This window comes from Pseudorca crassidens, chromosome 7 (genome assembly GCF_039906515.1).
Source record: "Pseudorca crassidens isolate mPseCra1 chromosome 7, mPseCra1.hap1, whole genome shotgun sequence".
Classification (NCBI taxonomy): Eukaryota; Metazoa; Chordata; class Mammalia; order Artiodactyla; family Delphinidae; genus Pseudorca; species Pseudorca crassidens.
In genome coordinates, this window is record NC_090302.1 from 24,331,126 (window position 1) to 24,354,215 (window position 23,090).

Consider the following 23,090-nt stretch of genomic DNA (forward strand, 5'->3'; position numbering starts at 1 on the left):
AGAATAAGTAATGAGTGCATTTCCTGTGTCCCTTCTCTGATGACAAGAATGAAGAAGATGACAGCCAGTGCACAAACATGTCAGGCACTGTTCTAAATGCTGGCGAAAAGCAATAAACCAGAAAGAGTTACAGCTCTCCTAGAGCCTTACATTCCGGGTGAAAGGAGACCAGCATTAAACGTGCAAACAAAAGTTTCAGATCTGAAAGTGCTGTGACCAGAGTAAACAGAGTGATGTGGTAGAGAGTAACTCCAAGTGATGCTTTAGCTAGAATGGCCAGAGAATGCCTCTGAGAAGGTAATGTTTTCACTAAGACTTGAGTGGTGAGAAGGAGGCAATTTATGAAGGTCTTCGAAAAGAATGTTTCAAGTTGAGGGCATAGAAAATTCAGAGGCCCTGAGATGGGAAGGAGCTTGAATGAGGGAAAGGAAGGTCACTGTGGCTGGAATAGGGGATGTGGTGATGAGACAAGCCTTGAGGTCATAAAGACCTTGGGGTTTTAATTTAGCTACAGAGGACTTTAAAACAGGGATATGACCAGATTTAGGATATTGAAAGCTCATCTTGGCTGCTTTATGGAGGAGTGGGCAAGAATGAAGAAGGCAGGGAGACCAATTGAAAGATTATTCTGATAGTCCAGGTGAGATGTTGACGAGTTGGACTAAGATCGCGGAAGTGGGAATTGAGAGAAATTGTCATATTTGGGATATGTTTTTGAGGTTGTCTTGACATGAATTGCTCATGGATTGGTTATGGAGTGCAAGGGAAGGAAGTTTTTGGTTTGTCCAACTAGAAGGATAGCTGTACACTTAGATGAAAAGAATTGGAGGTGGTAGTGCGGTGTAGGTGTTGCATGTAGATTGGTAATTCTGTTTCAGGGCATATTAAATATCTTAAGTAGAGATGCAGTCGGACATACATAGCTGGAGCTCAAGGGAGAGATCTGGGCTGTAGATGGAAGTTTGAATATCATATAGTACCCATGTGATTGGTAGAGATGAACTGTATTAGTTTTGGTAGGGCTGCCATAACAAAGTACCATGAACTTTGTGCTTCAACAACATAAATTAATTTTCTCACAATTCTAGAGGCTACAGGTCCAAGATCAAGGAGTCAGCAGAATTGGTTTCTTCTGAGGCCTCTTTCAGCTTGGCTTATAGATGGCCTTTGTCTTTACATGGTCTTTCCTCTATGTGTGTTTATGTCCTAATGTCCTCTTTTTTTTTTTTTTTTTTTTTTGCGGTACGCGGGCCTCTCACTGTTGTGGCCTCTCCCGTTGCGGAGCACAGGCTCCGGACACGCAGGCTCAGCGGCCATGGCTCACCGGCTCAGCTGCTCTGCGGCATGTGGGATCTTCCCGGACCGGGGCACGAACCCGTGTCCCCTGCATCGGCAGGCAGACTCTCAATCACTGTGCCACCAGGGAAGCCCATGTCCTCTTTTTATAAGAACACAGTAATATTGAATTAGGACCTACCCCAATGATCTCATTTTAATTTGGTTACCTCCTTAAAGACCCTATCTGCAAATATAGTCACATTCTGAGGTACTGGCTGTTAGGACTTCAGCATAAGAATTTAGGGGCGGGGGACACAATTAAGCCCATAACATGGCCTAAGGGGAGAATATAGCTAGAAGAGGACCAAAGGTAGATTCCTGCAGCACTTAAGCTTTTAAAGCTCAGAGGAGTAAGCTAGCAGAGAAGACTGAGGGCACTTAAGGTCAGAAAAGTCAGTAAGCATGGCTTAATTCTCTTAAAACCTAAAGAAGCTCTCTTAGAGACCTAAGAATAAAGGAAAGAAAAAAGAAGCAAAAAGATGGGAGAGAGGAAATTTACTGGGGATATTGAGAAGTAGAGTTTAAGAAAAGAACATAATGTGGTTAGAGGCAATTAAATAGGCTGGAACATTTTAGTTTGATTTGGTACAAATATAAAGACCCGGCATGTATTAATTTTACTGAATTGTTGCCTGAAATATTAAACCAGATTATATCTGTATTTCTTCCAGCTTCACAAAATTCTTGGAGATAAGGTGAACAATACTGCTGTAATTGAAAAGCAGGTGCTAGAACTTTGGGACAGACTGTATCATTCTTGGTTTGTAAAGGTAAGTTATTTTAGCTAAGGATTTCAGTTGTAAACTAATAGTGTCCTTTTATTTTATGGGCTCATTGACTAGGTAGGATTGTGTTAACATTGGGGTTTTATTTATTGACATTTTTAAGCTGCAAGTTCTTTTTTTTTTTTTTTTTTCTTTCTTTTACGGTATGCGGGCCTCTTACTGTTGTGGCCTCTCCCATTGTGGAGCACAGGCTCAGCGGCCATGGCTCACAGGCCCAGCCGCTCCGCGGCATGTGGGATCTTCCCGGACCAGGGCACGAACCCGTGTCCCCTGCATCGGCAGGCGGACTCTCAACCACTGCGCCACCAGGGAAGCCCAAGCTGCAGGTTCTTAAACCTCAGGTCACTAAAAGTCAGCTTGAATTGATGATTAGTCTCCATGGCAGAACCCATCAGTCTCTGGTGTATCAGTATTCCATCCTCTGTTCATTACCATCAACAGCATCCCATCCTCTAGACCAGATTTGTACAGTAGAAATGTAATGAATGCAAGTCATACATGTTAATTTTTCTAGTGGCCACATTTAAAAAAAAACTAGGACAGGTGAAATTAATTTTAATAATGTATTTTACTTAACCCAGTATACCGAATATATGTCATTTCCATATGGAATGAATAAAAAAAATTAATGAGGTTTTATATATATAATTTTTTCCATTTTTGGATTAGCCACATTTTAGGTACTCAGTAGCCATATGTGGGTAGTGGCTACTATTTGGGACAATACAGCTTCAGACTAAGAACTTTTCTCTTTGAGGAAGTGAAAATAGATCCAAAAGTTTAGAGAGATTTATTTTATTTTAAGTAAACCTTTAATGCTACTTGTGCTGATGTACTCCAATTTCAGAATTTATGACGAAAAATAGTATCATTTTTCATTAAATGTAAAAATGATGGTTTGAAAGCAGCTGGTTGTGCCAGGCTGTTCTGTACACTGCGTTGGCAAGGCCTGTGGGCCATTAGGAGCTGTGCTGTGGAAGATGCCCATCCAGGGGAAGGAGGTAGAGTGGGGCAGAGTTCGTGGTTGGTTTTTCCCTGGGTTGATCTAAACAGAAGAGAAACATAAATAAATCTCTTAACTTGGGGTTTGGGGGTAGGAGGGCTTGATTTAAATTTGAATTTGTTGCTCAGTGACCTGTTTGGCATTGTGTACTCCTGCCCCAGGAGGAGTCGAAGGAACAGTGATGGTTTTTGTGGCTTTCCAAAACTGGGAGTTAAAACTAACTGGGCGGGCTTCCCTGGTGGTGCAGTGGTTGAGAGTCCGCTTGCCGATGCAGGGGACACGGGTTCGTGCTCCGGTCCGGGAAGATCCCACATGCCACGGAGCAGCTGGGTCTGTGAGCCATGGCCGCTGAGCCTGCGCGTCTGGAGCCTGTGCTCCGCAACGGGAGAGGCCACAACAGTGAGAGGCCCGTGTACCGCAAAAAAAAAAAAAAAAAACTAACTGGGGGATCTCTGGGTAGATATCTGCTGAAGAGCCAGACTATTGGAAAGGTTGTATCCACTTCTTCTGCTGACTCTGGGGCTTCTGCTTACAGACAAACAGCTTTTACTGTCCCTCACCCCCTTTGAGCTTCACTTATGGGCCAGGGTGGTCAGTGTTTTAAAAGCATAGGTTTGTAAGTGGGTAAGTGCATTGCTTTCTTTACCTGTTTTACTAGGATCTAATGTCTTCATTGCATAATGAAGGCAGGCATCACAGTGCTGTTTGAAAAAAGTGCGAGAATGGAAACACAAGAATGTTAAGAATCTACTTTTATTTCTAAATTTTAACCTTACCAGTCACTTTGTTTATACATCACATCACTCTTTCAAATCTGTTATTCCTGCATTTCTGCCAATGTAATTCTCTTCCAGATAGACAAGCTACATTCCCCCCGACCCTTGTTTTCCCCTGTTTTATTGAGATATGATTGACGTATAACATTATATTGGTTTTAGCTGTACTTTTTCATATTTCCCCTCTGCTTCCTTTAGCGTGTATGGAGGAGTAATAAGAGAGATGAGCAAAGGAGGAAAAAAGCAAAACTGGGAGACCAAGAGAAAGGTTAGAGGGGCTAAAAGGGAAAAATAAGATGGAAGTATCTGCTGCGTTCCTGTTCAGTTGAACATACTGACGAGTAAAGTGTGTTCATGAACGTACTTAGAAGGGAAGCTTTTAAGCTAGAATGAGACACAGTAACTAGAATGTAAACAGAAAAATATATTTCAGGTCTTTCGGTGGAGTTCTTTGTTGATTTCTTAAATAATAAAAAGTTTTTCACCTTTGTGCACTTACTAAATTGCTCAAGTGGACCTAAAACAAAATAGGCTATTTTTACCTCCTATTCTTTAGGTTAAGATGGAGATTTCATGTCTGAACTGTTCTATTCCATAGAATGTAACGCACTCTGGAAGGCTCAAAGGACACAAGATGCACATAAGTCGTCAGAATAGCTGGCTGGGAGACATTCTGGACTGGCAGGATATCGCTTCCTTTGTCCATGAGAACATTGAGACATTTCTTTCGGTAAGAAATAGTATTTATAGTTAAACTGGACTTAGAAACAAAAACAGAAACTCTAATTCCCAGTTTTCTTCACACACTGAAAGGCCTTTCGGTACCCTGTTTTTAATGCCATGACATTTACAGTTTGGAGAGTTCGAAATGCACTAGAAAGATGTCCAAAAGCCATAGGCCTCAGGTGTAACTCCCTGATGCCTCCTCTGTGGTTGAAGAGTAACCAAGAGATGCTGACTCAGGTAGCACACGTAATGCTGTGGCTCTCAGATTCTGAGATGGTATCCTTGTCCCCTAGGCTGACCAGAATGTTCCCAGTTGGACCACTAGAGAGGGAGCCACCTTTGGTGGGTGAAGCCCTTTGGCAGATGGAAATATGGTTCCAGTCACATTAGAGAGACTGGATGTTTAAAGGCTTCGCTTATTATCATCCCACCTGTCCTTCCCTCATGCACCACCCACCTCTGCCTTGTTTACCAAAGGATCAAAGGCAGCAAGGAACAGCTTGCCGTGTTGCCAAGTTTCAGCGACTATTCTTCATTCCATAGCCTACTTTGTGAGGTATCTTGGTCTGTGGCTTTTCACAGAGATGAGGAGACTTCTCTTGTGAATAAACGTGTAACTCTCATCATGTTAATAAAAGTGGAGGTTTGCTGTGCTAGATATTTTTAAAATTTAATTTTTATCAAAATAATAGATGACCATAGCTTAAAGTCAAAAATGTTTTAAGGTTTTTAATAAAAAATAGCAGTGACCCTGCTCTGTGCTTCCCCACTTCAGTCTCATTCTCCAAAAAGAGCTCTCAATTCTTTTAGCTTTCTCTGTGTATTTACCTCTAAATTTCTTAAATAATGTTTATGCTGCTCTTTCTTGGTTTTACAATATTATCTTTTGGCTTCCTAACATGGAAGATGAAGATACAAGTCCCTCAGTGCTTCCTTACAGCTCCCTTGGGGTTTTCTTACGACTCCTTTGGTCCCTTCACCCAGTCCCTTCACCCATCCCTGCACTCACATTTTCCCTTTCTCCCAATGGCCTAATGTAGCTACAACAGTTTGAAATTACATCTAGAAATTCATGTCCTTCAATTCTAAGAATGTTGTTTTTGATAATCCCTTCCCTCTGTTTTCTGTAGTCCAGTGGCTCTCAGATTTTGGTGTGAGGACTCCAAAGAGCTTTTGCTGATGTAGGTTCTATTGATACTTATTGTATTAGCAGTTAAAACTGAGAACTTTAGGGCTTCCCTGGTGGCGCAGTGGTTGAGAGTCCGCCTGCCGATGCAGGGGACACGGGTTCGTGCCCCGGTCCGGGAGGATCCCACATGCCGCGGAGCGGCTGGGCCCGTGAGCCATGGCCGCTGAGCCTGCGCGTCCGGAGCCTGCTCATCCGGAGCCTGTGCTCTGCAATGGGAGAGGCCACAACAGTGAGAGGCCCGCGTACTGCAAAACAACAACAACAACAAAAAAAAAAACTGAGAACTTTAAAAATATTTATCAATTCACTAAAAAATAACGTTACTTGTTGACATGAAGGGCATGCTTGTTATGTCTGAAAAATAACCGTTTTCCAAAACAAAAAAAATGATTTAGTGTGAAGAGTGGCTTTCTTTACATTTTTGCAAACCTGTTTAATTTTGCAAACCTCATATTTGTTTCTGCATTCAGTCTGTTGGAATATGTTGTTTTGGTTGAAGTATATGAGGAAATCTAGCCTCACACAGATATGTAGCTGGAAAAGAGGGTAGTCTTTTAATAACCTTTTCAGATCATCGTGACTATTCTTTGATACTGCACCAAAACTCAACAAATGGTATTTCTTAAAGGTTAGTTGCAGTGTAGAATTTGAAACCGTATCAGTGAACTTTTTCTACTCCCCTATATTAAGGTCCCTTGATCTATCTTGGCTAGGAATGGATCTTCTACCCTTACATGATTTTGTAATGTGCACTGGTCATTTGGAATATTGGTTCACTAATATCTAATTCTAAATATTGACACGTTTTGTTATACAGTATTAAAAAAAAGTTACATTCTTTAATATCACCACCTATCTCATCAGAACAAATTTTAAGAAACTGTCAAGGTCAGACCTTGATTGAACTTTTTGGTTTTATAATACCCAGCATCTCTTTCTTCTTTTCTGAACCTTTCTTCCTAATCCCTTTGAGTACATAGAAAAGTTACTAGATTGTTAGTGACTACCAGTCTACAATTAATGTATTCAGTTAATTTCTTAAGAATTACCACAGAGTATTTCCTATCAGTATGACCCAGAAACTATTTAAAAAAATTTTTTGATAAAAATTCCAAAGTGACTGAATTCCCCAAAAGAATGTTTGTAAAAATCACAAGTAAGGGCATTGTTGGTTTGTTTCTTAGAATCAGTGGCAGTATTCATTCATTCTTTATCCCATAAGGTCAAACAGTCAATCATGCATATTTTTGTAGGCATCATGAAGCATTTTCAAGATTTTATGTAAGGAGTTATTGTAAATGAAACTAGCCTGCCAAAGCCCTCTTATGAAGGCTGAGCTGAGGTTTGCAAGAAATGCTGAGGACAACAAAATATGCCTTTATAAGTGGTACATTTGAGGTAGGAAAGGAATGGATAGGCCTTTCATGGAGGAGATGGTATAACTTGAGCATATGACAAAAAACAGAACTTCTCTTTTGGAAAGGGCAGCAAAATAAAACCAGCCATTAGGAGTTCTGGTCCTAGGTCTAGTTCCGCTTATTAGCTTCATGCCCTTGGGCAAGTTTTTAAAAATCTCTGAGCTTCGGTTTGTATATCTGTAAAATAAAGATGATATCATCTACATTGCTTCCCTCGCTGCATTGCTGTGAGGTTTATGCGAGCATTTTGAAAACTATAATGGAAGGTGTTTTTCTGATCATCTTGCTTCCTTGTTTTTCATTAAGAGGAAGGATAGTCCTCTTGGGGAGAATAATAGAACAGACATTATCATATGGGACTTTAAGTTCATGAAGAGATAGGAAATATCTATAACACACCTACGTGAAAACACGTAGGTGTGTTATAGATATTATACATCTTCTTTCAGTAATATTTAACATGTATTAACATCTGGTTTTAGTGAATTTGCAGGTGATGGATCAGGTGAACTCAATAGGTCTTGATATAGGGTCATTATCTGTCTGAGGAAAGGTTTTCAGCTGCAGAGCTCTGACCCCATCTGTTCATTTCTTTTATTGTGACTTTAGTGAAGTCATTGAAGTGACGCTTTTGTGTTTGTTGTTGGTTCTAAGTTGAAGATGGCCAGTCGGTGGGGGAGGTATAGCTAATCAGACTAATGTTAGAATTTCTTGGCCTGTGCTTGTGGTCCTACAAGCTACATACAACTACAGGTTGCATTCTGGCATATTCTCCTGTAGGTATTTTTTCTATGCGTGCCATTTTCATAGTTATAATCATGCTATAAATAAGCTTTTTTGTCCTGTTCTTTAAACTTAGCATTGTATCACAAAATATTTTTCTGTGTTATAATAGAGATTTTTTTTTTTTGCGGTACGCAGGCCTCTCACCGTTGTGGCCTCTCCTGTTGCGGAGTACAGGCTCTGGACGCGCAGGCTCAGCGGCCATGGCTCATGGGCCCAGCCGCTCCATGGCATGTGGGATCTTCCCGGATGGGGGCACGAACCCGTGTCCCCTGCATCGGCAGGCAGACTCTCAACCACTGCGCCACCAGGGAAGCCCAATAGAGATGTTTTAATGGCTGCCTGTTATTATTTGTAGTACATTCACCATAATTTACTTAACCATTTTCCTTACTAATCAACATTCAAATGTTTTCAGATAAAATAATACTCAGTTCTTGTTGTTTCAGTTTATGGTAGTAAAACACTCCATGAGAGCACACTAGACAGCTGTAGAAACTTCTTTCCTGAGGATGAGTTCTCATATTTAGCCTTCCCTCCTCGCCAGATCTTAGAGTCCCTGTGGATCGTGATGAGCCGGAACGTGAGCCTGCTCTTCACCACTGTCACCACGCTCCTGGCCATCCTCTTCTACAGCGGGACTGCCCTCCTCAACTTTGTTCTGTCTCTGGTATGTACACACAGATGAGTACGTGTCACACTCCTTCTGCAGTAAAGCATATTCTTGGTTCCATTTATGTTTCCTTCCTGTAGTTTCCAAATGTGATATTTTAGGAGGTACTGTCCTTTGTTTTGCAGATAATTTTCCTGACCACACTATTTTATCTGTTAAGTTCCAGTGATGAGTACTACAAGCCAGTGAAGTGGGTGATAAGCCTGACACCACTATCTCAGCCAGGTCCTTCTTCTAATATTATTGGCCAGTCTGTGGAAGAAGCTATCAGGTAGGGAAAAAATTTATGCTGTTCTTACTTCCTTCAGAAACTGCTCTCCATGAGAGGCCCATTTTTCTGTCTTGAGCCTTCCTGGTAACATTCAGTGCTAAGCTATTGAGGGACGCTGGTATTTTCAATTTTTTTTTTTTTTTTTTTGCGGTACGTGGGCCTCTCACTGTTGTGGCCTCTCCCGTTGCGGAGCACAGGCTCCGGACGCGCAGGCTCAGCAGCCATGGCTCACAGGCCCAGCCGCTCCGCAGCATGTGGGATCTTCCCGGACCGGGACACGAACCTGTGTCCCCTGCATCGGCAGGCGGACTCTCAACCACTGCGCCACCAGGGAAACCCCTGGTATTTTCAGATTTTTAACATCTCCTTTGAGAGATTAATGTAAAACAGTTTTAATATCTTACTGTCAAGCCTGTGATGTACAAAGGTCTAATGGCCTGTCCCCAGGCCCTTGCTGCAGCTTCTAATCGTCACATAATTTGCTCGGGAGAAGCCCCTCCTGCACCCTGCACCACACATACACCTCAGCTTCTCTCAGAACCCTCCTTGTATTCTCAGGAATTCTAGCTTTGCTTGGGGAGGAGAGTAGGTGGCCTTCCTGTTTCTTCCTCTGTCGCTCTGCAGCCAGGCTGTGTCCTCTGCAGAGGGTAGTTTGGATACCGGAAATGCAAAATTTGGGGTTATTTCCAAGTCACGCGCTCTGTGTGTATCGCAGGTTCCAGCCAGAAATTTCCATCATGTCTTCTGGGGTCTATGTATTGCAGGCTTGATTTCTGAATGAGATGATTCTTCAGCTTTTATTCTTCATATCCTCTTTCCAAGTCACTGATGCCTTTTTCTTTTTCCTCTTCATCATGTCAGGTAGGGAGAGGCCTTTTGCAGCCTTGTCTCAGCTCCTTCCCAAAACTTTGTCCCTCATTGCTCTAACTCATTAATAAGACTCTACTTCATTTTGACTTCTTACGAATAGCTACTCAAATGAAATCCTCATGTTATCCATTAGAGCTCCTTTTTCTAATAAGCTGTTAGGTGGTCTAAAGCTTCTCTTGAATAGTGAATCTTTGGCTGGCATTTCTGTTTCCACATACTTTTAAGAAAATGGGAATTTCTTGAAACTAGTCTGCCACAGAAATGTTGATTTGACCTGATAATTCTGTCTGACTGATTTTGGCTTATTTTTTCACTGTGTTCATGTGACAGCTGGTGAGGATACCACTTTGATCTTTGGAAAACCCTTGGTTACATTCAAATAGCATGCATGCACCTAAAATATATTTTCTCTGGAAACTTTGCTAGGTTTTCTGTTTTTCCTCCTACTTTATTTGACAGTAGGTGGGATTAAAACCAAAAAAGCTCTTATCCCCTTTGGTGCTCCCAGGTATCCACATGGAGCCATCCATGTAAATATTCTGGGTTTGGGAGTATATTGTCTACTGTAACAGCTTTCAGGGTGAAGTTGTCTTCAGGAAAGATACTTGCTGGCTTTAGCATCCCTTCTAAGCCTATTTGACCATTGGTTTTCATCTTTATTAATCTATCAATAGATTAACTTTAGTGTATCTAAGTGACATCTGTCTCAAAAAAGTTTATGCAAATACTTTACCAAAAAGGAAAAATAACTATCTTCCCAATAGGATAAAGCTATGGAATCAGCCATATCAAAGGCTGCCATAATCCTCTAGTCAGTGTGACTTAAGCCAAGTCTTACAGAAAAGTATCTAGCTTGTCCATAAAGAACTTCAAGAAAGATACTTCTTTTTCCTGAAGTAACCTTTACTAGCACAGCTGGCCATCCTCTAAATGTCTGTCATTGAGTCATTTTTTTTTATACCAAATATGCCACCTCCTTTGTTTTAAAGATTATTCTTTAATGTCATGGTTCCTTGGAACTGGTAAGCAGAGCTGTGATTTATACCTAAGTTCAGCTGATTGAGATCACACATTCTTCTGGTATACCATGATGCCTTCTTCCAGGAGATGGTTGGAACAAAAGATGATGAATTAAATTCGTGGTACTGTTACTCACATGGACACATGAGGCTGGCAGCTAAAAATTTAGTTCTTTGCAGAGAAAGACAAATATCACATGATATCGCTTATACGTAGAATCTAAAAAAAGGATACAAATGAACTTATTTACAAAACAAATAGAAAACAAATTTATGGTTACCAAGGCTGGAGGAAGGGTTAAATTAGGAGCTTGGGGTTAATAAAATACACACACTACTGTATGTAAAATAGATAACAAGGGCTTACTGTATAGCACAGGGAACTATACTCAATATCTTGTAATAACCTATAATGGAAAAGAATGTAAAAAAGAATATATATATTCATATATATGTATAACTGAATCTTTGTATAACTTTGTTATATATGTATAACTGTACACTTTACACCTGAAACTAACAGAACATTGTAAGTCAACTATATTTCAATAAAAATTTAAAAAAATTAGGTCTTTGGTTCAGGAAGGAGTTTGAGGTTAGAGAGCGTACAGTCATCTACATAGATATGAGGAAATATATGTCTTTTCACAGGTTAGATTTGCTTTATCTTCTTGGGATTGTACACACTAATTATGTACTATAAGAATAGCCCATGTCTTGGTTCTAATGTATACTCGTACAAAAACCATTCATTTTATCTTATTTTTTTAAATTTGTTTTTAACTTTTTATTTTGTATTGGAGTATAGCCGATTAACAATGCTGTGATAGTTTCAGGTGCAGAGCAAAGGTTAATGTTTTTTTATTGTGGTAAAAGTCACATAGAGGACTTATTTTTAATACAGAAAAAAAATTAACAACCAACACTACAATCCTAATTGTTCTCAAAATTGATAGATTTCTGTGAGTCTGAAAAATATGGTACAGACGAGATAACTTGTTATATAGGCTGGGCCATTTTTCTAACCACAGCTATATCAAGTTATATAAATTATAGATTGTAATTCAGGTTGATTTTTAGCAGCCTGAGTGCTTTTTATTTCTTTACTGGGTCAAATTCAAGGCTTAAAATATACAGTCATACATAGATACCTCTGAAGAACTTTCTCATATATGTAAGATAACAATGAGTTCTAGTTCTACAAGCTCCTGTCAGTTTTTTCATTCTTAAGGATTATGTTCAAGATGGAATATGTTTCTTCATGGAGAAAGATTTTAAGAGGGAAAATATTATACAAATGATCATGAAAATATTATCATAATGCCCTGAGACTGAAGTTTAGTGTGTGAATTATCAGTGATGTCGGGTTTTATAAGCATCAGTCATTAGTTGTCATCAATGTTGCAGTTAAGTGAATTATTAAACTCATTTTATATGATCCATTAATAAGTTAAAAGTGGAATTGAAATTGGGAGTTAACTGCATGTCCAGACAGTGAAAGTGTCTTTGTTCTTCAAGCTTTGCCTTCTGAAATATGTGGCTACTAGATAATCACTGTCTCATTGAATTTCTGAACCTTAGTTATTTTTCTCCATTCTGAATGAGTATTCTTCTAAACCGAATACATTTGTGATTGGGTTTTCATTTCATGAATTTTTGAGTTAGTGGCATGCATCCGTTACCCCTAAACCATTTTCCTCCCCTTAGAGCATGTTGTGTCCTGAATGTTTGCATCACACCCTTCTTCCCCGATGCTCCATTCTGCTTGCTCTGGTGGAGATATTGCACATTACTAAGTTGCATGTTGTCACGGCCTCAGTGCAATTTAGTGTGTGTGATATTTTCACATGAGTGCATGCACACGGGTAGGGCTCTTGCTTGTGGGATTACAGCTTTTCAGGGCCGGTGGGTGGGAGTCCTAGTGATGAATTTGATGGGAGAATGTGTGTACTGTGAGATTTTCGGTGAACATGCTTCCCTCCAGTTTTGCAGAATTAAAAGTATTTGGGTTAAAAAAAAAAAATCAGCGTCGATCATTTAGTAAATCAGTATTTCCAGATTTTACTGGAAATATTAAATATTCATTAGAAATTCTTGTGGATTGAAGGTTATAAACATTTGTTTAAATTAAAATGTACAAGGAAGCGTTTAAAGCTGTAAGAAAATATATTTTCATTTATTTGAAGAGATCTAACGCTGAAATAGAGAGGCAGAATCTCTTATGCATGTTTGGGAAAATTAAAATTAATAGAGTTCTTAAATAATAACCAAGTCAATAAATATAATGCCTTTTTAACCTACTTGATTAAAGATCAGTTTAATAAGCTTAAACCTTTGCTTCAAGTTTCCAAGGGAAATGACTTTTAAAAACTTTGTCTTGTATTTAGTTTCTCTTTGTGGTGCTTTAAAAATTGCTAAGTTCATTTTAATGAACTTAGGCTCATAATACAACTAGTGTTGAGATACAAATGTTTGCTATTTGCGTATGTAATTGAAACAACCTCTTGTTGATTTTTTTAATTAGCACTAGAGTAAGTATCCATGATCGGTAGGCACTGTCAAAGACACAAAACAACGTGTTAATTAAATAAAAATATTGAATTAGTATTTACTGCTGCCAAGGACTCCACACGATTTAATGTGATGCCATAGTCGTATGCTTGTGTGTGTGATTCACAGTTATTTCCAGTGGGGATGGAAGGCGTCTGTGGGAGCAGCTCTCCCTGAGCCCCTCACCAGCACGCTAGGTCTGCGTGCACAGCGTGACCATTCCCCTCTGGAATGGAAATCCAGTGTCAACCAAGTTTCTGTACCTTCTACTGTGGAGCTGGGTCTCTGGGGTGGCTAGTGAATCAGGAAAGGGAGGGGGTTGTAATGAAGGGATCCCTGATTGGTCATTTTATACGCGGGGTCTCTGAACATGCCTGCCCTCCCCACTAGCTCACCTTCTACTTGAGGTGCACTGTGTGGCAGTGAGGGTAGACTACTGTTGTTCCCTGGGGAATGATAGTCTAATAGTCTTCCTGTCTGACCTTTAGAAAGAAAAGAGGGCAGAACCAGTGTAAGGAAATGTCAGGAGTAGGCAGAATTTGATTGTGGACTCTTTACTCTCCTTTTCTTTCTTTTCCCTTAGACTGTGCTTCCTACTTGTTTGTGGTCTAGGGCCCTGTGTACCCTGAGGGCACAGAGCTTCTTGACTATGGTTTTTCATTCTCCCCACCCATGTCCTTGCTTCAAGTCTCACTCCATTAAAAGCAAGTCATCTGATGAAATCCTGAGTTGGCTGGCTAGTTCTCTCTCACTCAGTTTGGAAAAGTAACACAAATACTTTCGGTCAGAAATAAGAGGGGGCTGAGAGCAGAAGTAAAAAATTTGTGAAAACAACAGTTTCATCTCAGAGTTTATAAAGGATAAACACAGAGCGCTGGTTAAGAATTAAAATTCTAACCAGTCATTTGAAGTCAATTTAGGTCTCTGGTACAGAGGAGTTAGATATGTAGTTGTGTAAACGAGGCAGGGACACACAAACCTTTATGTGTCATAATTATACAAGTATAATTACACTTAGACAAAAAGCTGATTGTGTATCAACTTGGAACTTTTATTCACAGAGAGGTATGCTTAGATGAGGCCTAACTGGATGGGATGCGCTATGGCCTGCCTTCAGTAGAGGGGACCCCTGCCTTGTAACAGTCTCCATATGGCACGGGGCAGGGGAACATCTATAGGACTGTCTGACAGTGGAAGGTCTCTGAGTGAGGATGTGGCCTTGTTAGAAAGGGGGAGCCTCCAGCTCAGGGGTTGGTGTCAGTCTCATCTGTTGAGCTAAATCAGGCCTGCTGAGCCAGATTAACTGAGCTACCGAAAGAGGGGAGGAAAAGAGCCTCCTGAGTCTTCTGAATTTGATTCTCCAACTGCTGAGTGCTGGGAAAGCCTGGAGATGTAGTTAGAGAACAACTCTCAGTCTTTAAAGAGTCACTGAAAAGAGGTGTCTTAGAAGGTGGAGCACACGCAGATATTCTTCCACTCAAAAGAAAAGATTGGGACTTCCCTGGTGGTCCAGTGGTAAAGAATCCGCCTTCCAGTGCAGGGGACGCGGGTTCGATCCCTGGTCAGGGAACTAAGATCCCACATGCTGCGGGGCAGCTAAGCTCGTGCGCCACAACTAGTGAGCTCACACGCCTCAACGAGAGAGCCTGCGTGCCACAAGCTACAGAGCTCACATGCCCTGGAGCCCGTGTGCCACAACTAGAGAGAGAAAACCCCACACACCACAACTAGAGAGATGCCCGTGCGCCACAACGAAAGATCCTGCATGCCTCAGCCAAGACCCCGTGTTCCACAACTAAGACCCGACGCAGCCAAATAAATAAATTAAATAAGTAAATATTAAAAAAAAAAAAAGATTGAGGTGGATAGTGGAGGAAGACTGTATGCTACATGCATATGAGACTGGTGAACTTGATACCTGATAACAGTAGCTCCAATAATAGCCACTGTTATTGAGCGCCAAGTGTGTGTCAGGTCAGTTACTGGGGACTCCAGATGCGTTGTCATTTAGCTTTTCATGAGCTGAATTGTTCTTTCTGCCAGCATCCACCCTCGTAATACCATAAGTATGAAGTTTAAGCCTTACACCTTGAGATGTGGTGTGATGTAGCAGGCAGTAACTTCTGGCTGGGTGTCCATAGACTATAGGTTTTCTCTGAATGGAGAGATAAAAACAGTTGCTAACGTTTCTTTAAAATGTTAAACAGATACCATATTACCCAGCATCTTCACTCTAAGGCATTTACTGAAAAGCATTGAAAGCATATGACCAAAACTTGTGCTTAAATGTTCATAGCAGCATTATTCACAATAGCCCCAAACTGGAAATAGCCCAAATGCCCATCAGCTGGTGAATGGATAAACAAATTGTGGTATATCCAGATAATGGAATACTACTCAGCAATTTAAAAGGAACAAACTACTGTGTGGATGAACCTCAAAAGCATTGTACTAGGTTAAGGAAACCAAACAGCAAAAGCTGTGTAATGACAGTGGGAATGTACTTGACACTACTGAACTGTACACTTAAAAACGGTTAAATAGTAAGTTTCATGTTATGTATATTTTACCACATTTCTTTTTAAAAGGTACGTAATGTATGATTCTGTTAGTACAAAATTCTAGAAAAGGCAAAACTGTAGTGACAAAGCATATCTAGTGGCTGTCAGAGACCAGGGCTCAGGGAGGGATTCACTATAACAGGGCATGAGGAAACTTTTTGGGAATGATGCTAACATTCTATATTTTGATTCTGGTGGTAGTTAGGCAACTGTATACATTTGTCAAAATCCACGGAATCATATGCTTAAAGTTGGTGAGTTTTATTGTTGGTAAATTATAGTTCAATAAAACTTATGTAGAAGAAAGAGAGGAGAAAAAATGGCTAGGAATTTGAAGGAGTTAAAAAATTCTCTTAGTAAATTATTAGAAGATTTTTCTCTGCTTTCTAAAAAACTGTGTGCCAGATCATAAGGTAGGGGAAATATATCGTCTTTACTTCCCTCATTGGGCTACATGAAAATGTTTAGTTACTGCGAACAATAGGTAGTGCATTTAGGGTCTACAAAATTACTTAAAAGTTGCCTTAGTGAGAATATTACCAACAGTCAATATTCCCAGAGCTAGAAGGAGACTGTTCTCCTACGAGTGGTCCTTTTTGGATTGAGCTTTGCTTACTTGCCACCTAGAGGGGTGATTCAGTTGTGGTATTCCATTGCACTTTTTTTTTTTTTTTTTAGAATCAGTTAAGATTCATTGAATTCTTACTATGTCCAAGGTTTATGATAAATACTTTACTTTTTTTTTTAACATCTTTATTGGAGTATAATTGCTTTACAATGGTGTGTTAGTTTCTGCTTTATAACAAATGAATCAGTTATACATATACATATGTTCCCATATCTCTTCCCTCTTGGCGTCTCCCTCCCTCCCACCCTCCCTATCCCACCCCTCTAGGTGGTCACAAACCACCTAGCTGATCTCCCTGTGCTATGCGGCTGCTTCCCACTAGGTATCTATTTTACATTTGGTAGTGTATATATGTCCATGCCACTCTCTCACTTTGTCACAGCTTACCCTTCCCCCTCCCCATATCCTCAAGTCTGTGCTCTAGTAGGTCTGTGTCTTTATTCCCATCTTAACCCTAGGTTCTTCATGACATTTTTTTCCCCTTAGATTCCATATATATGTATTAGCATACAGTATTTGTCTTTCTCTTTCTGACTTACTTCACTCTGTATGACAGACTCTAGGTCTATCCACCTCACTACAAGTAACTCAATTTCATTTCTTTTTATGGCTGAGTAATATTCCATTGTATATATGTGCCACATCTTCTTTATCCATTCATCTGTTGATGGACACTTAGGTTGCTTCCATGTCCTGGCTATTGTAAATAGAGCTGCAATGAACATTTTGGTACATGACTCTTTTTGAATTATGGTTTTCTCAGGATATATGCACAGTAGTGGGATTGCTGGGTCGTATGGTAGTTCTATTTGTAGTTTTTTAAGGAACCTCCATACTGTTCTCCATAGTGGCTGTATCAATTTACATTCCCACCAACAGTGCAAGAGTGTTCCCTTTTCTCCACACCCTCTCCAGCATTTATTGTTTCTAGATTTTTTGATGATGGTCATTCTGACCGGTGTGAGATGATATCTCATTGTAGTTTTGTTTTGCATTTCTCTAATGATTAATGATGTTGAGCATTCTTTCATGTGTTTGTTGGCAATCTGTATATCTTCTTTGGAGAAATGTCTGTTAAGGTCTTCTGCCCATTTTTGGATTGGGTTGTTTGTTTTTTTGTTATTGAGCTGCATGAGCTGCTTGTAAATTTTGGAGGTTAATCCTTTGTCAGTTGCTTCATTTGCAAATATTTTCTCCCATTCTGAGGGTTGTCTTTTGGTCTTGTTTATGGTTTCCTTTGCTGTACAAAAGCTTTTAAGTTTCATTAGGCCCCATTTGTTTATTTTTGTTTTTATTTCCATTTCTCTAGGAGGTGGGTCAAAAAGGATCTTGCTGTGATTTATGTCATAGAGTGTTCTGCCTATGTTTTCCTCTAAGAATGTGATAGTGTCTGGCCTTACATTTCCATTGCACTTTGATGTCAACTTATTTTTGGCTTAAAAATTTTAAAACACCGTAAGTTTGATCGAAATATCACATCTATATCTTTTCTCACCAGCCCCCCTTCCCCATTCTAGTCAGATTCTGTACTTTTTTTCTTAGACTTTGTGCTCATTAATCTTTCCATGATATTTGATATTATTATTCCCTCATTCTCAAAAGCTTCCTTCTCCCTTGCTCTCTGGGAATAGTGTACTCTAGTGATTTTCTTTCTACTAGAGAAATGATTTCATTATCTCTTTGGCTGGTGTATCTTTGTCCTTAGGTCCCTTATGAGAACAGAGCTCATTGCCCCATTCTTTCTAGGCTTGCCCCTTGGGATATCTTACCCTATCCTATGATTATTTGGTGTATCTCAAATTTCTTGTCCCAAGGTCGCTATTAAGCCTTGTCTCTTATTTCCAGCTACCTCCAGGGTATTTATTTTCATCATCCTTTTTCGACTTAACACTGCCCAAACTAAACATGTTCCCTTTTCTTCCATGTCCTCGCCCATTCTGGGGTTCTCCATGACTTTGAGACACTGCCATTCTTTCTCCCTCAGGTTTAAAACTGAATCTCTCGTGTTCTTTTTTTCCTCCATGTCTTCTAATCAGTTACTGTTCAGATCTTTTATATTTCCTGTGGGCTATCTCCCTTACTTTAAGTCTTTTGGTATCTCTTTAGCCTGTGTCCTTATTGTTAGAGAGCCTACGGCACTTTTTTCAGTGAAAGCTGCTGGTCAGTATGACAAGGTTTCACAATTTTGAGAGCCACTCTGTCCCCAAATGCATGTCTCAGAACCCTATGAAATGACTGAGTCACTGGATTCCAGAGTTTGACTTACTCTCCCAGTACACCTCTTGGGATGCTTTGGAAAATCTTGGTGTGTCCTTTTGTGTGTACAGTGTTACATTGCTGCCACCGTCTCTGCTTTTTTAAATCACAAACAGCTTTTCCTTCTCTCATGAGTATATAAGCGTGCGTCCCGTGCACCCCACAGATTCCTGTTTTTTGTAACTTTGTGATACCTTGGGATAACTTCAGATTTGCTGCCTTTGTGCTCTCCCTGAGCAGTTCCTTATTTCTCCTCCTTATACAGTACTACCTTAATCTTCCAACTGAAAAGCAAAAATGAAGTACCTGAGATTGCGTATTTTCATTCCTATTAATCACGGAATATGTCTGTCTGTTTTTACACCTCTTGTATTTTCCTCTCTGATTTTACTTCGGAATTAATAAGATTTTTTTGTAAATTCTCACCCAATGACCTGCATTCTTTGATAGCATTTTTATAAGTTACTTTGTAGGTTGGGTTGCATGGTTTAAGATGTGTGAGAGCATTTTGTTAACGAGAAGAAGGACTGATGAAGTACCGGCTATAGTATTCCTCACTTGCTCCTCCCAAAGGGGAGGGCTGGCCACAGCCTGGATGTCTCCAAATTTAACTACATCCTCAGAAATAAGATATTCACACTTATTTTTCTTTCTCTTTATTTTGGTGGTGAGCGATCTGCTTTAGAAGTGAAGAGTTGATGAGTTATTTCAGTGAATAGGGTATTTTAAGGTGTTTTATTTCAGTTATCTTTTCATTAGAGAAATTTAAAGAACAGTTTAGTAAATCTATTTCAAGTTTTCAATACAAGATTTTTATGTTTCTCTGAAATAAAATGAAAAAAGCATTCTCAGGCCATTGGAAAAATTGAAGCTATTATCAGATTTGGATAAAGTAGCCAGAAGCCTAGGAATATTGATTTTTCTGAATCACAGTATGATACTGTGTTTATTTTCTTTCCCTTTTATCTTTGGACGTTCTAGAGGGGTGTTTGATGCTTCCCTCAAAATGGCTGGCTTCTACGGACTATACACCTGGCTGACTCATACTATATTTGGCATCAATATTGTCTTCATACCATCAGGTAACAACTGTATCATAACTTCTGCTGTCCTCTATTTAAGGAACACTAAGCCATTTTACATATACTGTCAGCTTCCTTAAATTTAAAGTGCTAAATTTTGAGATCTAATCTAGTCCAGATTAGGAGCAGAAATATGATCTGGAATGTTTATTTATTGCTGTATCCCCAGTAGTTAAAACAATACCCAGCATATAGGAAGCACTGCATAAATAACAAATACTTATTTGTTAATTGATCATACTGTTCTGGAAAGGGATGAGTGTAAAGTAAGGTCCTTCAGTTAGCAGGGTTATTTTTGGTGTTTTTATTGAAATTACACTTCATTTTTATTAGAAAGAAGCAAGGTAAAGAATATACGTTCTTATCCGAGATTTAGGAACTAATTTCTGATTTGGCTTTGGAATCAGTACAAATATTTGACCAGTGCTCTATAGTTATATTATAGGACTGTACAGTTGTCCTTTGGTATCCCTGAGGGTATGGTTTCAGGACCCCCTGAGGATACCAAATTCTGCGGATGCTCAGGTCCTTTGGCCCTCTGTATTTGCAGGTTCCACATCTGAGGATATGGAGGGCCACCTGCATACGTATTAACTAACCATTGATTGAGAATAACAACTGTGGGACACTAAAATTTTGTTGCTTAAGAACAGATTCATGAAGTAAACACACACTTCAGAAAGATTTTCATGATCCAGTTTGAAGATCTTGGACCTCATTCAACTAGCAAATTCAGTTAAACAGGGCATATCATTCCCCTAAAATTTGAGTTTGTATTTGTTTAACTTGTTCTGGTGGAAATTTTTAAGTAGTAGGAGCTAGTGATTAGATTCTGCTGTCTTGTTATTGCTTTGCTGATGATAAGTTGCTTTTTCTTCTTTTAATCTTTATTAGCTTTAGCAGCAATCCTTGGAGCAGTGCCATTTCTAGGCACATATTGGGCAGCAGTACCTGCAGTTCTAGACCTGTGGCTTACACAAGGCTTAGGATGCAAAGCCATCTTACTGTTGGTTTTTCATCTCTTGCCAACATACTTTGTAGATACTGCCATCTATTCTGATATATCAGGGTAAGTATTCCACAGAACTTCTGAAGTTGGTGATGAATGATATCCAGGAATTTCTTTGGCCTTTTTTTTTTTTTTTTTTTTTTTTTGGTACGCGGGCCTCTCACTGTTGTGGCCTCTCCCGTTGCGGAGCACAGGTTCAGCGGCCATGGCTCACGGGCCCAGCCTCTCCGCGGCATGTGGGATCTTCCTGGACTGGGGCACAAACCCATGTCCCCTGCATCGGCAGGTGGACTCTCAACCACTGTGCCACCAGGGAAGCCCTCTTTGGCCTTTTTTAAGAAGATTTTGTTTTTTCCTTTTGGGCATGGGAGAAAGGACTGGTGGTAGGATTTTCAGTGAAGTAATCTTTTGTGATCCCACTGATATAATCAAAGTTTAATTTAATTAATATCATTTACAAGGTATGCTATTTTGTTATAAGTTTTATTTACAATACATGAGACTAAAAATTGTGAATAATCCTCTGGTTTAGTGACATTTAACCTAGGAAAAAAAGAATTACTGTACATACTTCAAAATAAAAATATTTTAAGTACGATAACAAGTTAGTAGTTATTTTCAGAACTTCTTTGCTTTCAGAGAAACACATTATTAGGTTCTAAGTTTGAGGATTTCCATGTAAAATGAAACCTCATCAAGTTCGTATCTGACAAGCAGTGCTTTCTTTAGATATTATAGTATGGTTCTATGATGAATGCAGATTAAATTTAAGGCAGAAGCCAAACTTTGGCAATATAATAAATATCTGTTTTTGTAGGTTTTGATGTCTCTTAGAAATTGCATTCAGTAAATCAAGCTGATTCTCATTTAGTCACGTATCCAGATTAACATTGCTTATTACAATCTAGGATGTGACAAATATTGAATTTTATTTAGCTACTCAAATTCAGAATATGGCCCACTGAAACTATTATAATAGTTAATATTTTAAATTTTCTTTAAGTAAAACTCATCACAATAAGCGTAGACAGGGTCTAAGTTTACAGGAAGAGGACCCTTCAGTTAATTTGAAATTATGAAGAGACCAGTCATATGCTACCTTGTTTTCTCTCTAGTAAGTTAAAACAGAAAATAAATGATATAGAACAACTAAGAAGCCCCAAAGTTCCAGAGCAACAAGAAACAAGCAACTCCATCAGCAAGCCTTAGGGGAACTATTTTGCCTAAAATTTAAAGATAACAGGAGAACTTCATAGTGAGCTTAACTAACATTTAATAGTTGAAATTTAAACCATAAGAGTAGTTACATGATTTATAGTTAAGTGTTTTCATTTCTTTAAACTTTGCTGTAAATTTTATATCAGGGTTTTTAGCTAGAATTTAAGACTTAGGTATAGTTCTATCTTAATAATAAAGTAACGCCTTATTTAACCAACATGATTAGGAAATGAAAAATTTTACGTAACTTGCTTTATTTTATTTTGTAATAAATTAAGCTTTTATTTAAAAGCTCCCACACTTTTTTTTTTTTTAAGCTTTAAGCATTTTTGATAAAAATTTTCCTTAAATGTATTGTTTAGGGAAAATGCTTGCTTATATAGTGTAACATGGAATATTGCCCTAAATCCTTTTTGGAATGAAGAAGACAAATAAATTACAAATATAATTTATTGGTTTCCTGAAGACTAGCTCACCTTAAATGTTACTGAATTGTAATACAGTACAGGATATCCTTCCAAGGTATTTAGTTATTTTCCCTTCACTAAATTGTTCTAATCATCTGTGTTTAGAAACTAGAAACAAACAAAATATACCTTATTTTTAAGTCCCTCTTATGTCAGTGGTCATATGTTATTATCAGTGTGCTGTGCTGCTGTAATCTACAGGTATGCCTCATTTTATTGTACTTCACTTTATTGCGCTTCACAGATATTGCTTTTTTTTTTTTTAAACAAATTGAAGGTTTGTGGCAACGCTGTGTTGAGCAAGTCTATTGACACCATTTTTCCAACAGCATTTGCTCACTTTGTGTCTCTGTGTCATTTTGGTAATTCTTGCAATAGTTCAGACTTTTTTATTATCATGTTTTTTATGATGATCTGTGATCAGTGATCTTTGATGTTACTATTGTAATTGTATTGGGGTGCTATGAA

The 23,090-nt window shown here is 39.1% G+C and overlaps 1 protein-coding gene across 4 annotated transcripts in view; it reads left to right on the forward strand.

The window, feature by feature from the left end:
* Nucleotides 1–23,090, forward strand: part of TMEM245 (transmembrane protein 245) — a 104,181-nt gene that overhangs the window by 61,757 nt on the left and 19,334 nt on the right. For 3 of the 4 annotated variants that reach the window (XM_067743715.1, XM_067743714.1, XM_067743716.1), the window contains 6 exons: nucleotides 2,010–2,108; nucleotides 4,501–4,632; nucleotides 8,566–8,688; nucleotides 8,817–8,962; nucleotides 19,828–19,928; nucleotides 20,823–20,997. In XM_067743715.1, the coding sequence (XP_067599816.1) occupies nucleotides 2,010–2,108; nucleotides 4,501–4,632; nucleotides 8,566–8,688; nucleotides 8,817–8,962; nucleotides 19,828–19,928; nucleotides 20,823–20,997 (776 nt within the window). The remainder of the gene's footprint in view (nucleotides 1–2,009; nucleotides 2,109–4,500; nucleotides 4,633–8,565; nucleotides 8,689–8,816; nucleotides 8,963–19,827; nucleotides 19,929–20,822; nucleotides 20,998–23,090) is intronic. The other variant, XM_067743717.1, reaches the window with a different exon arrangement.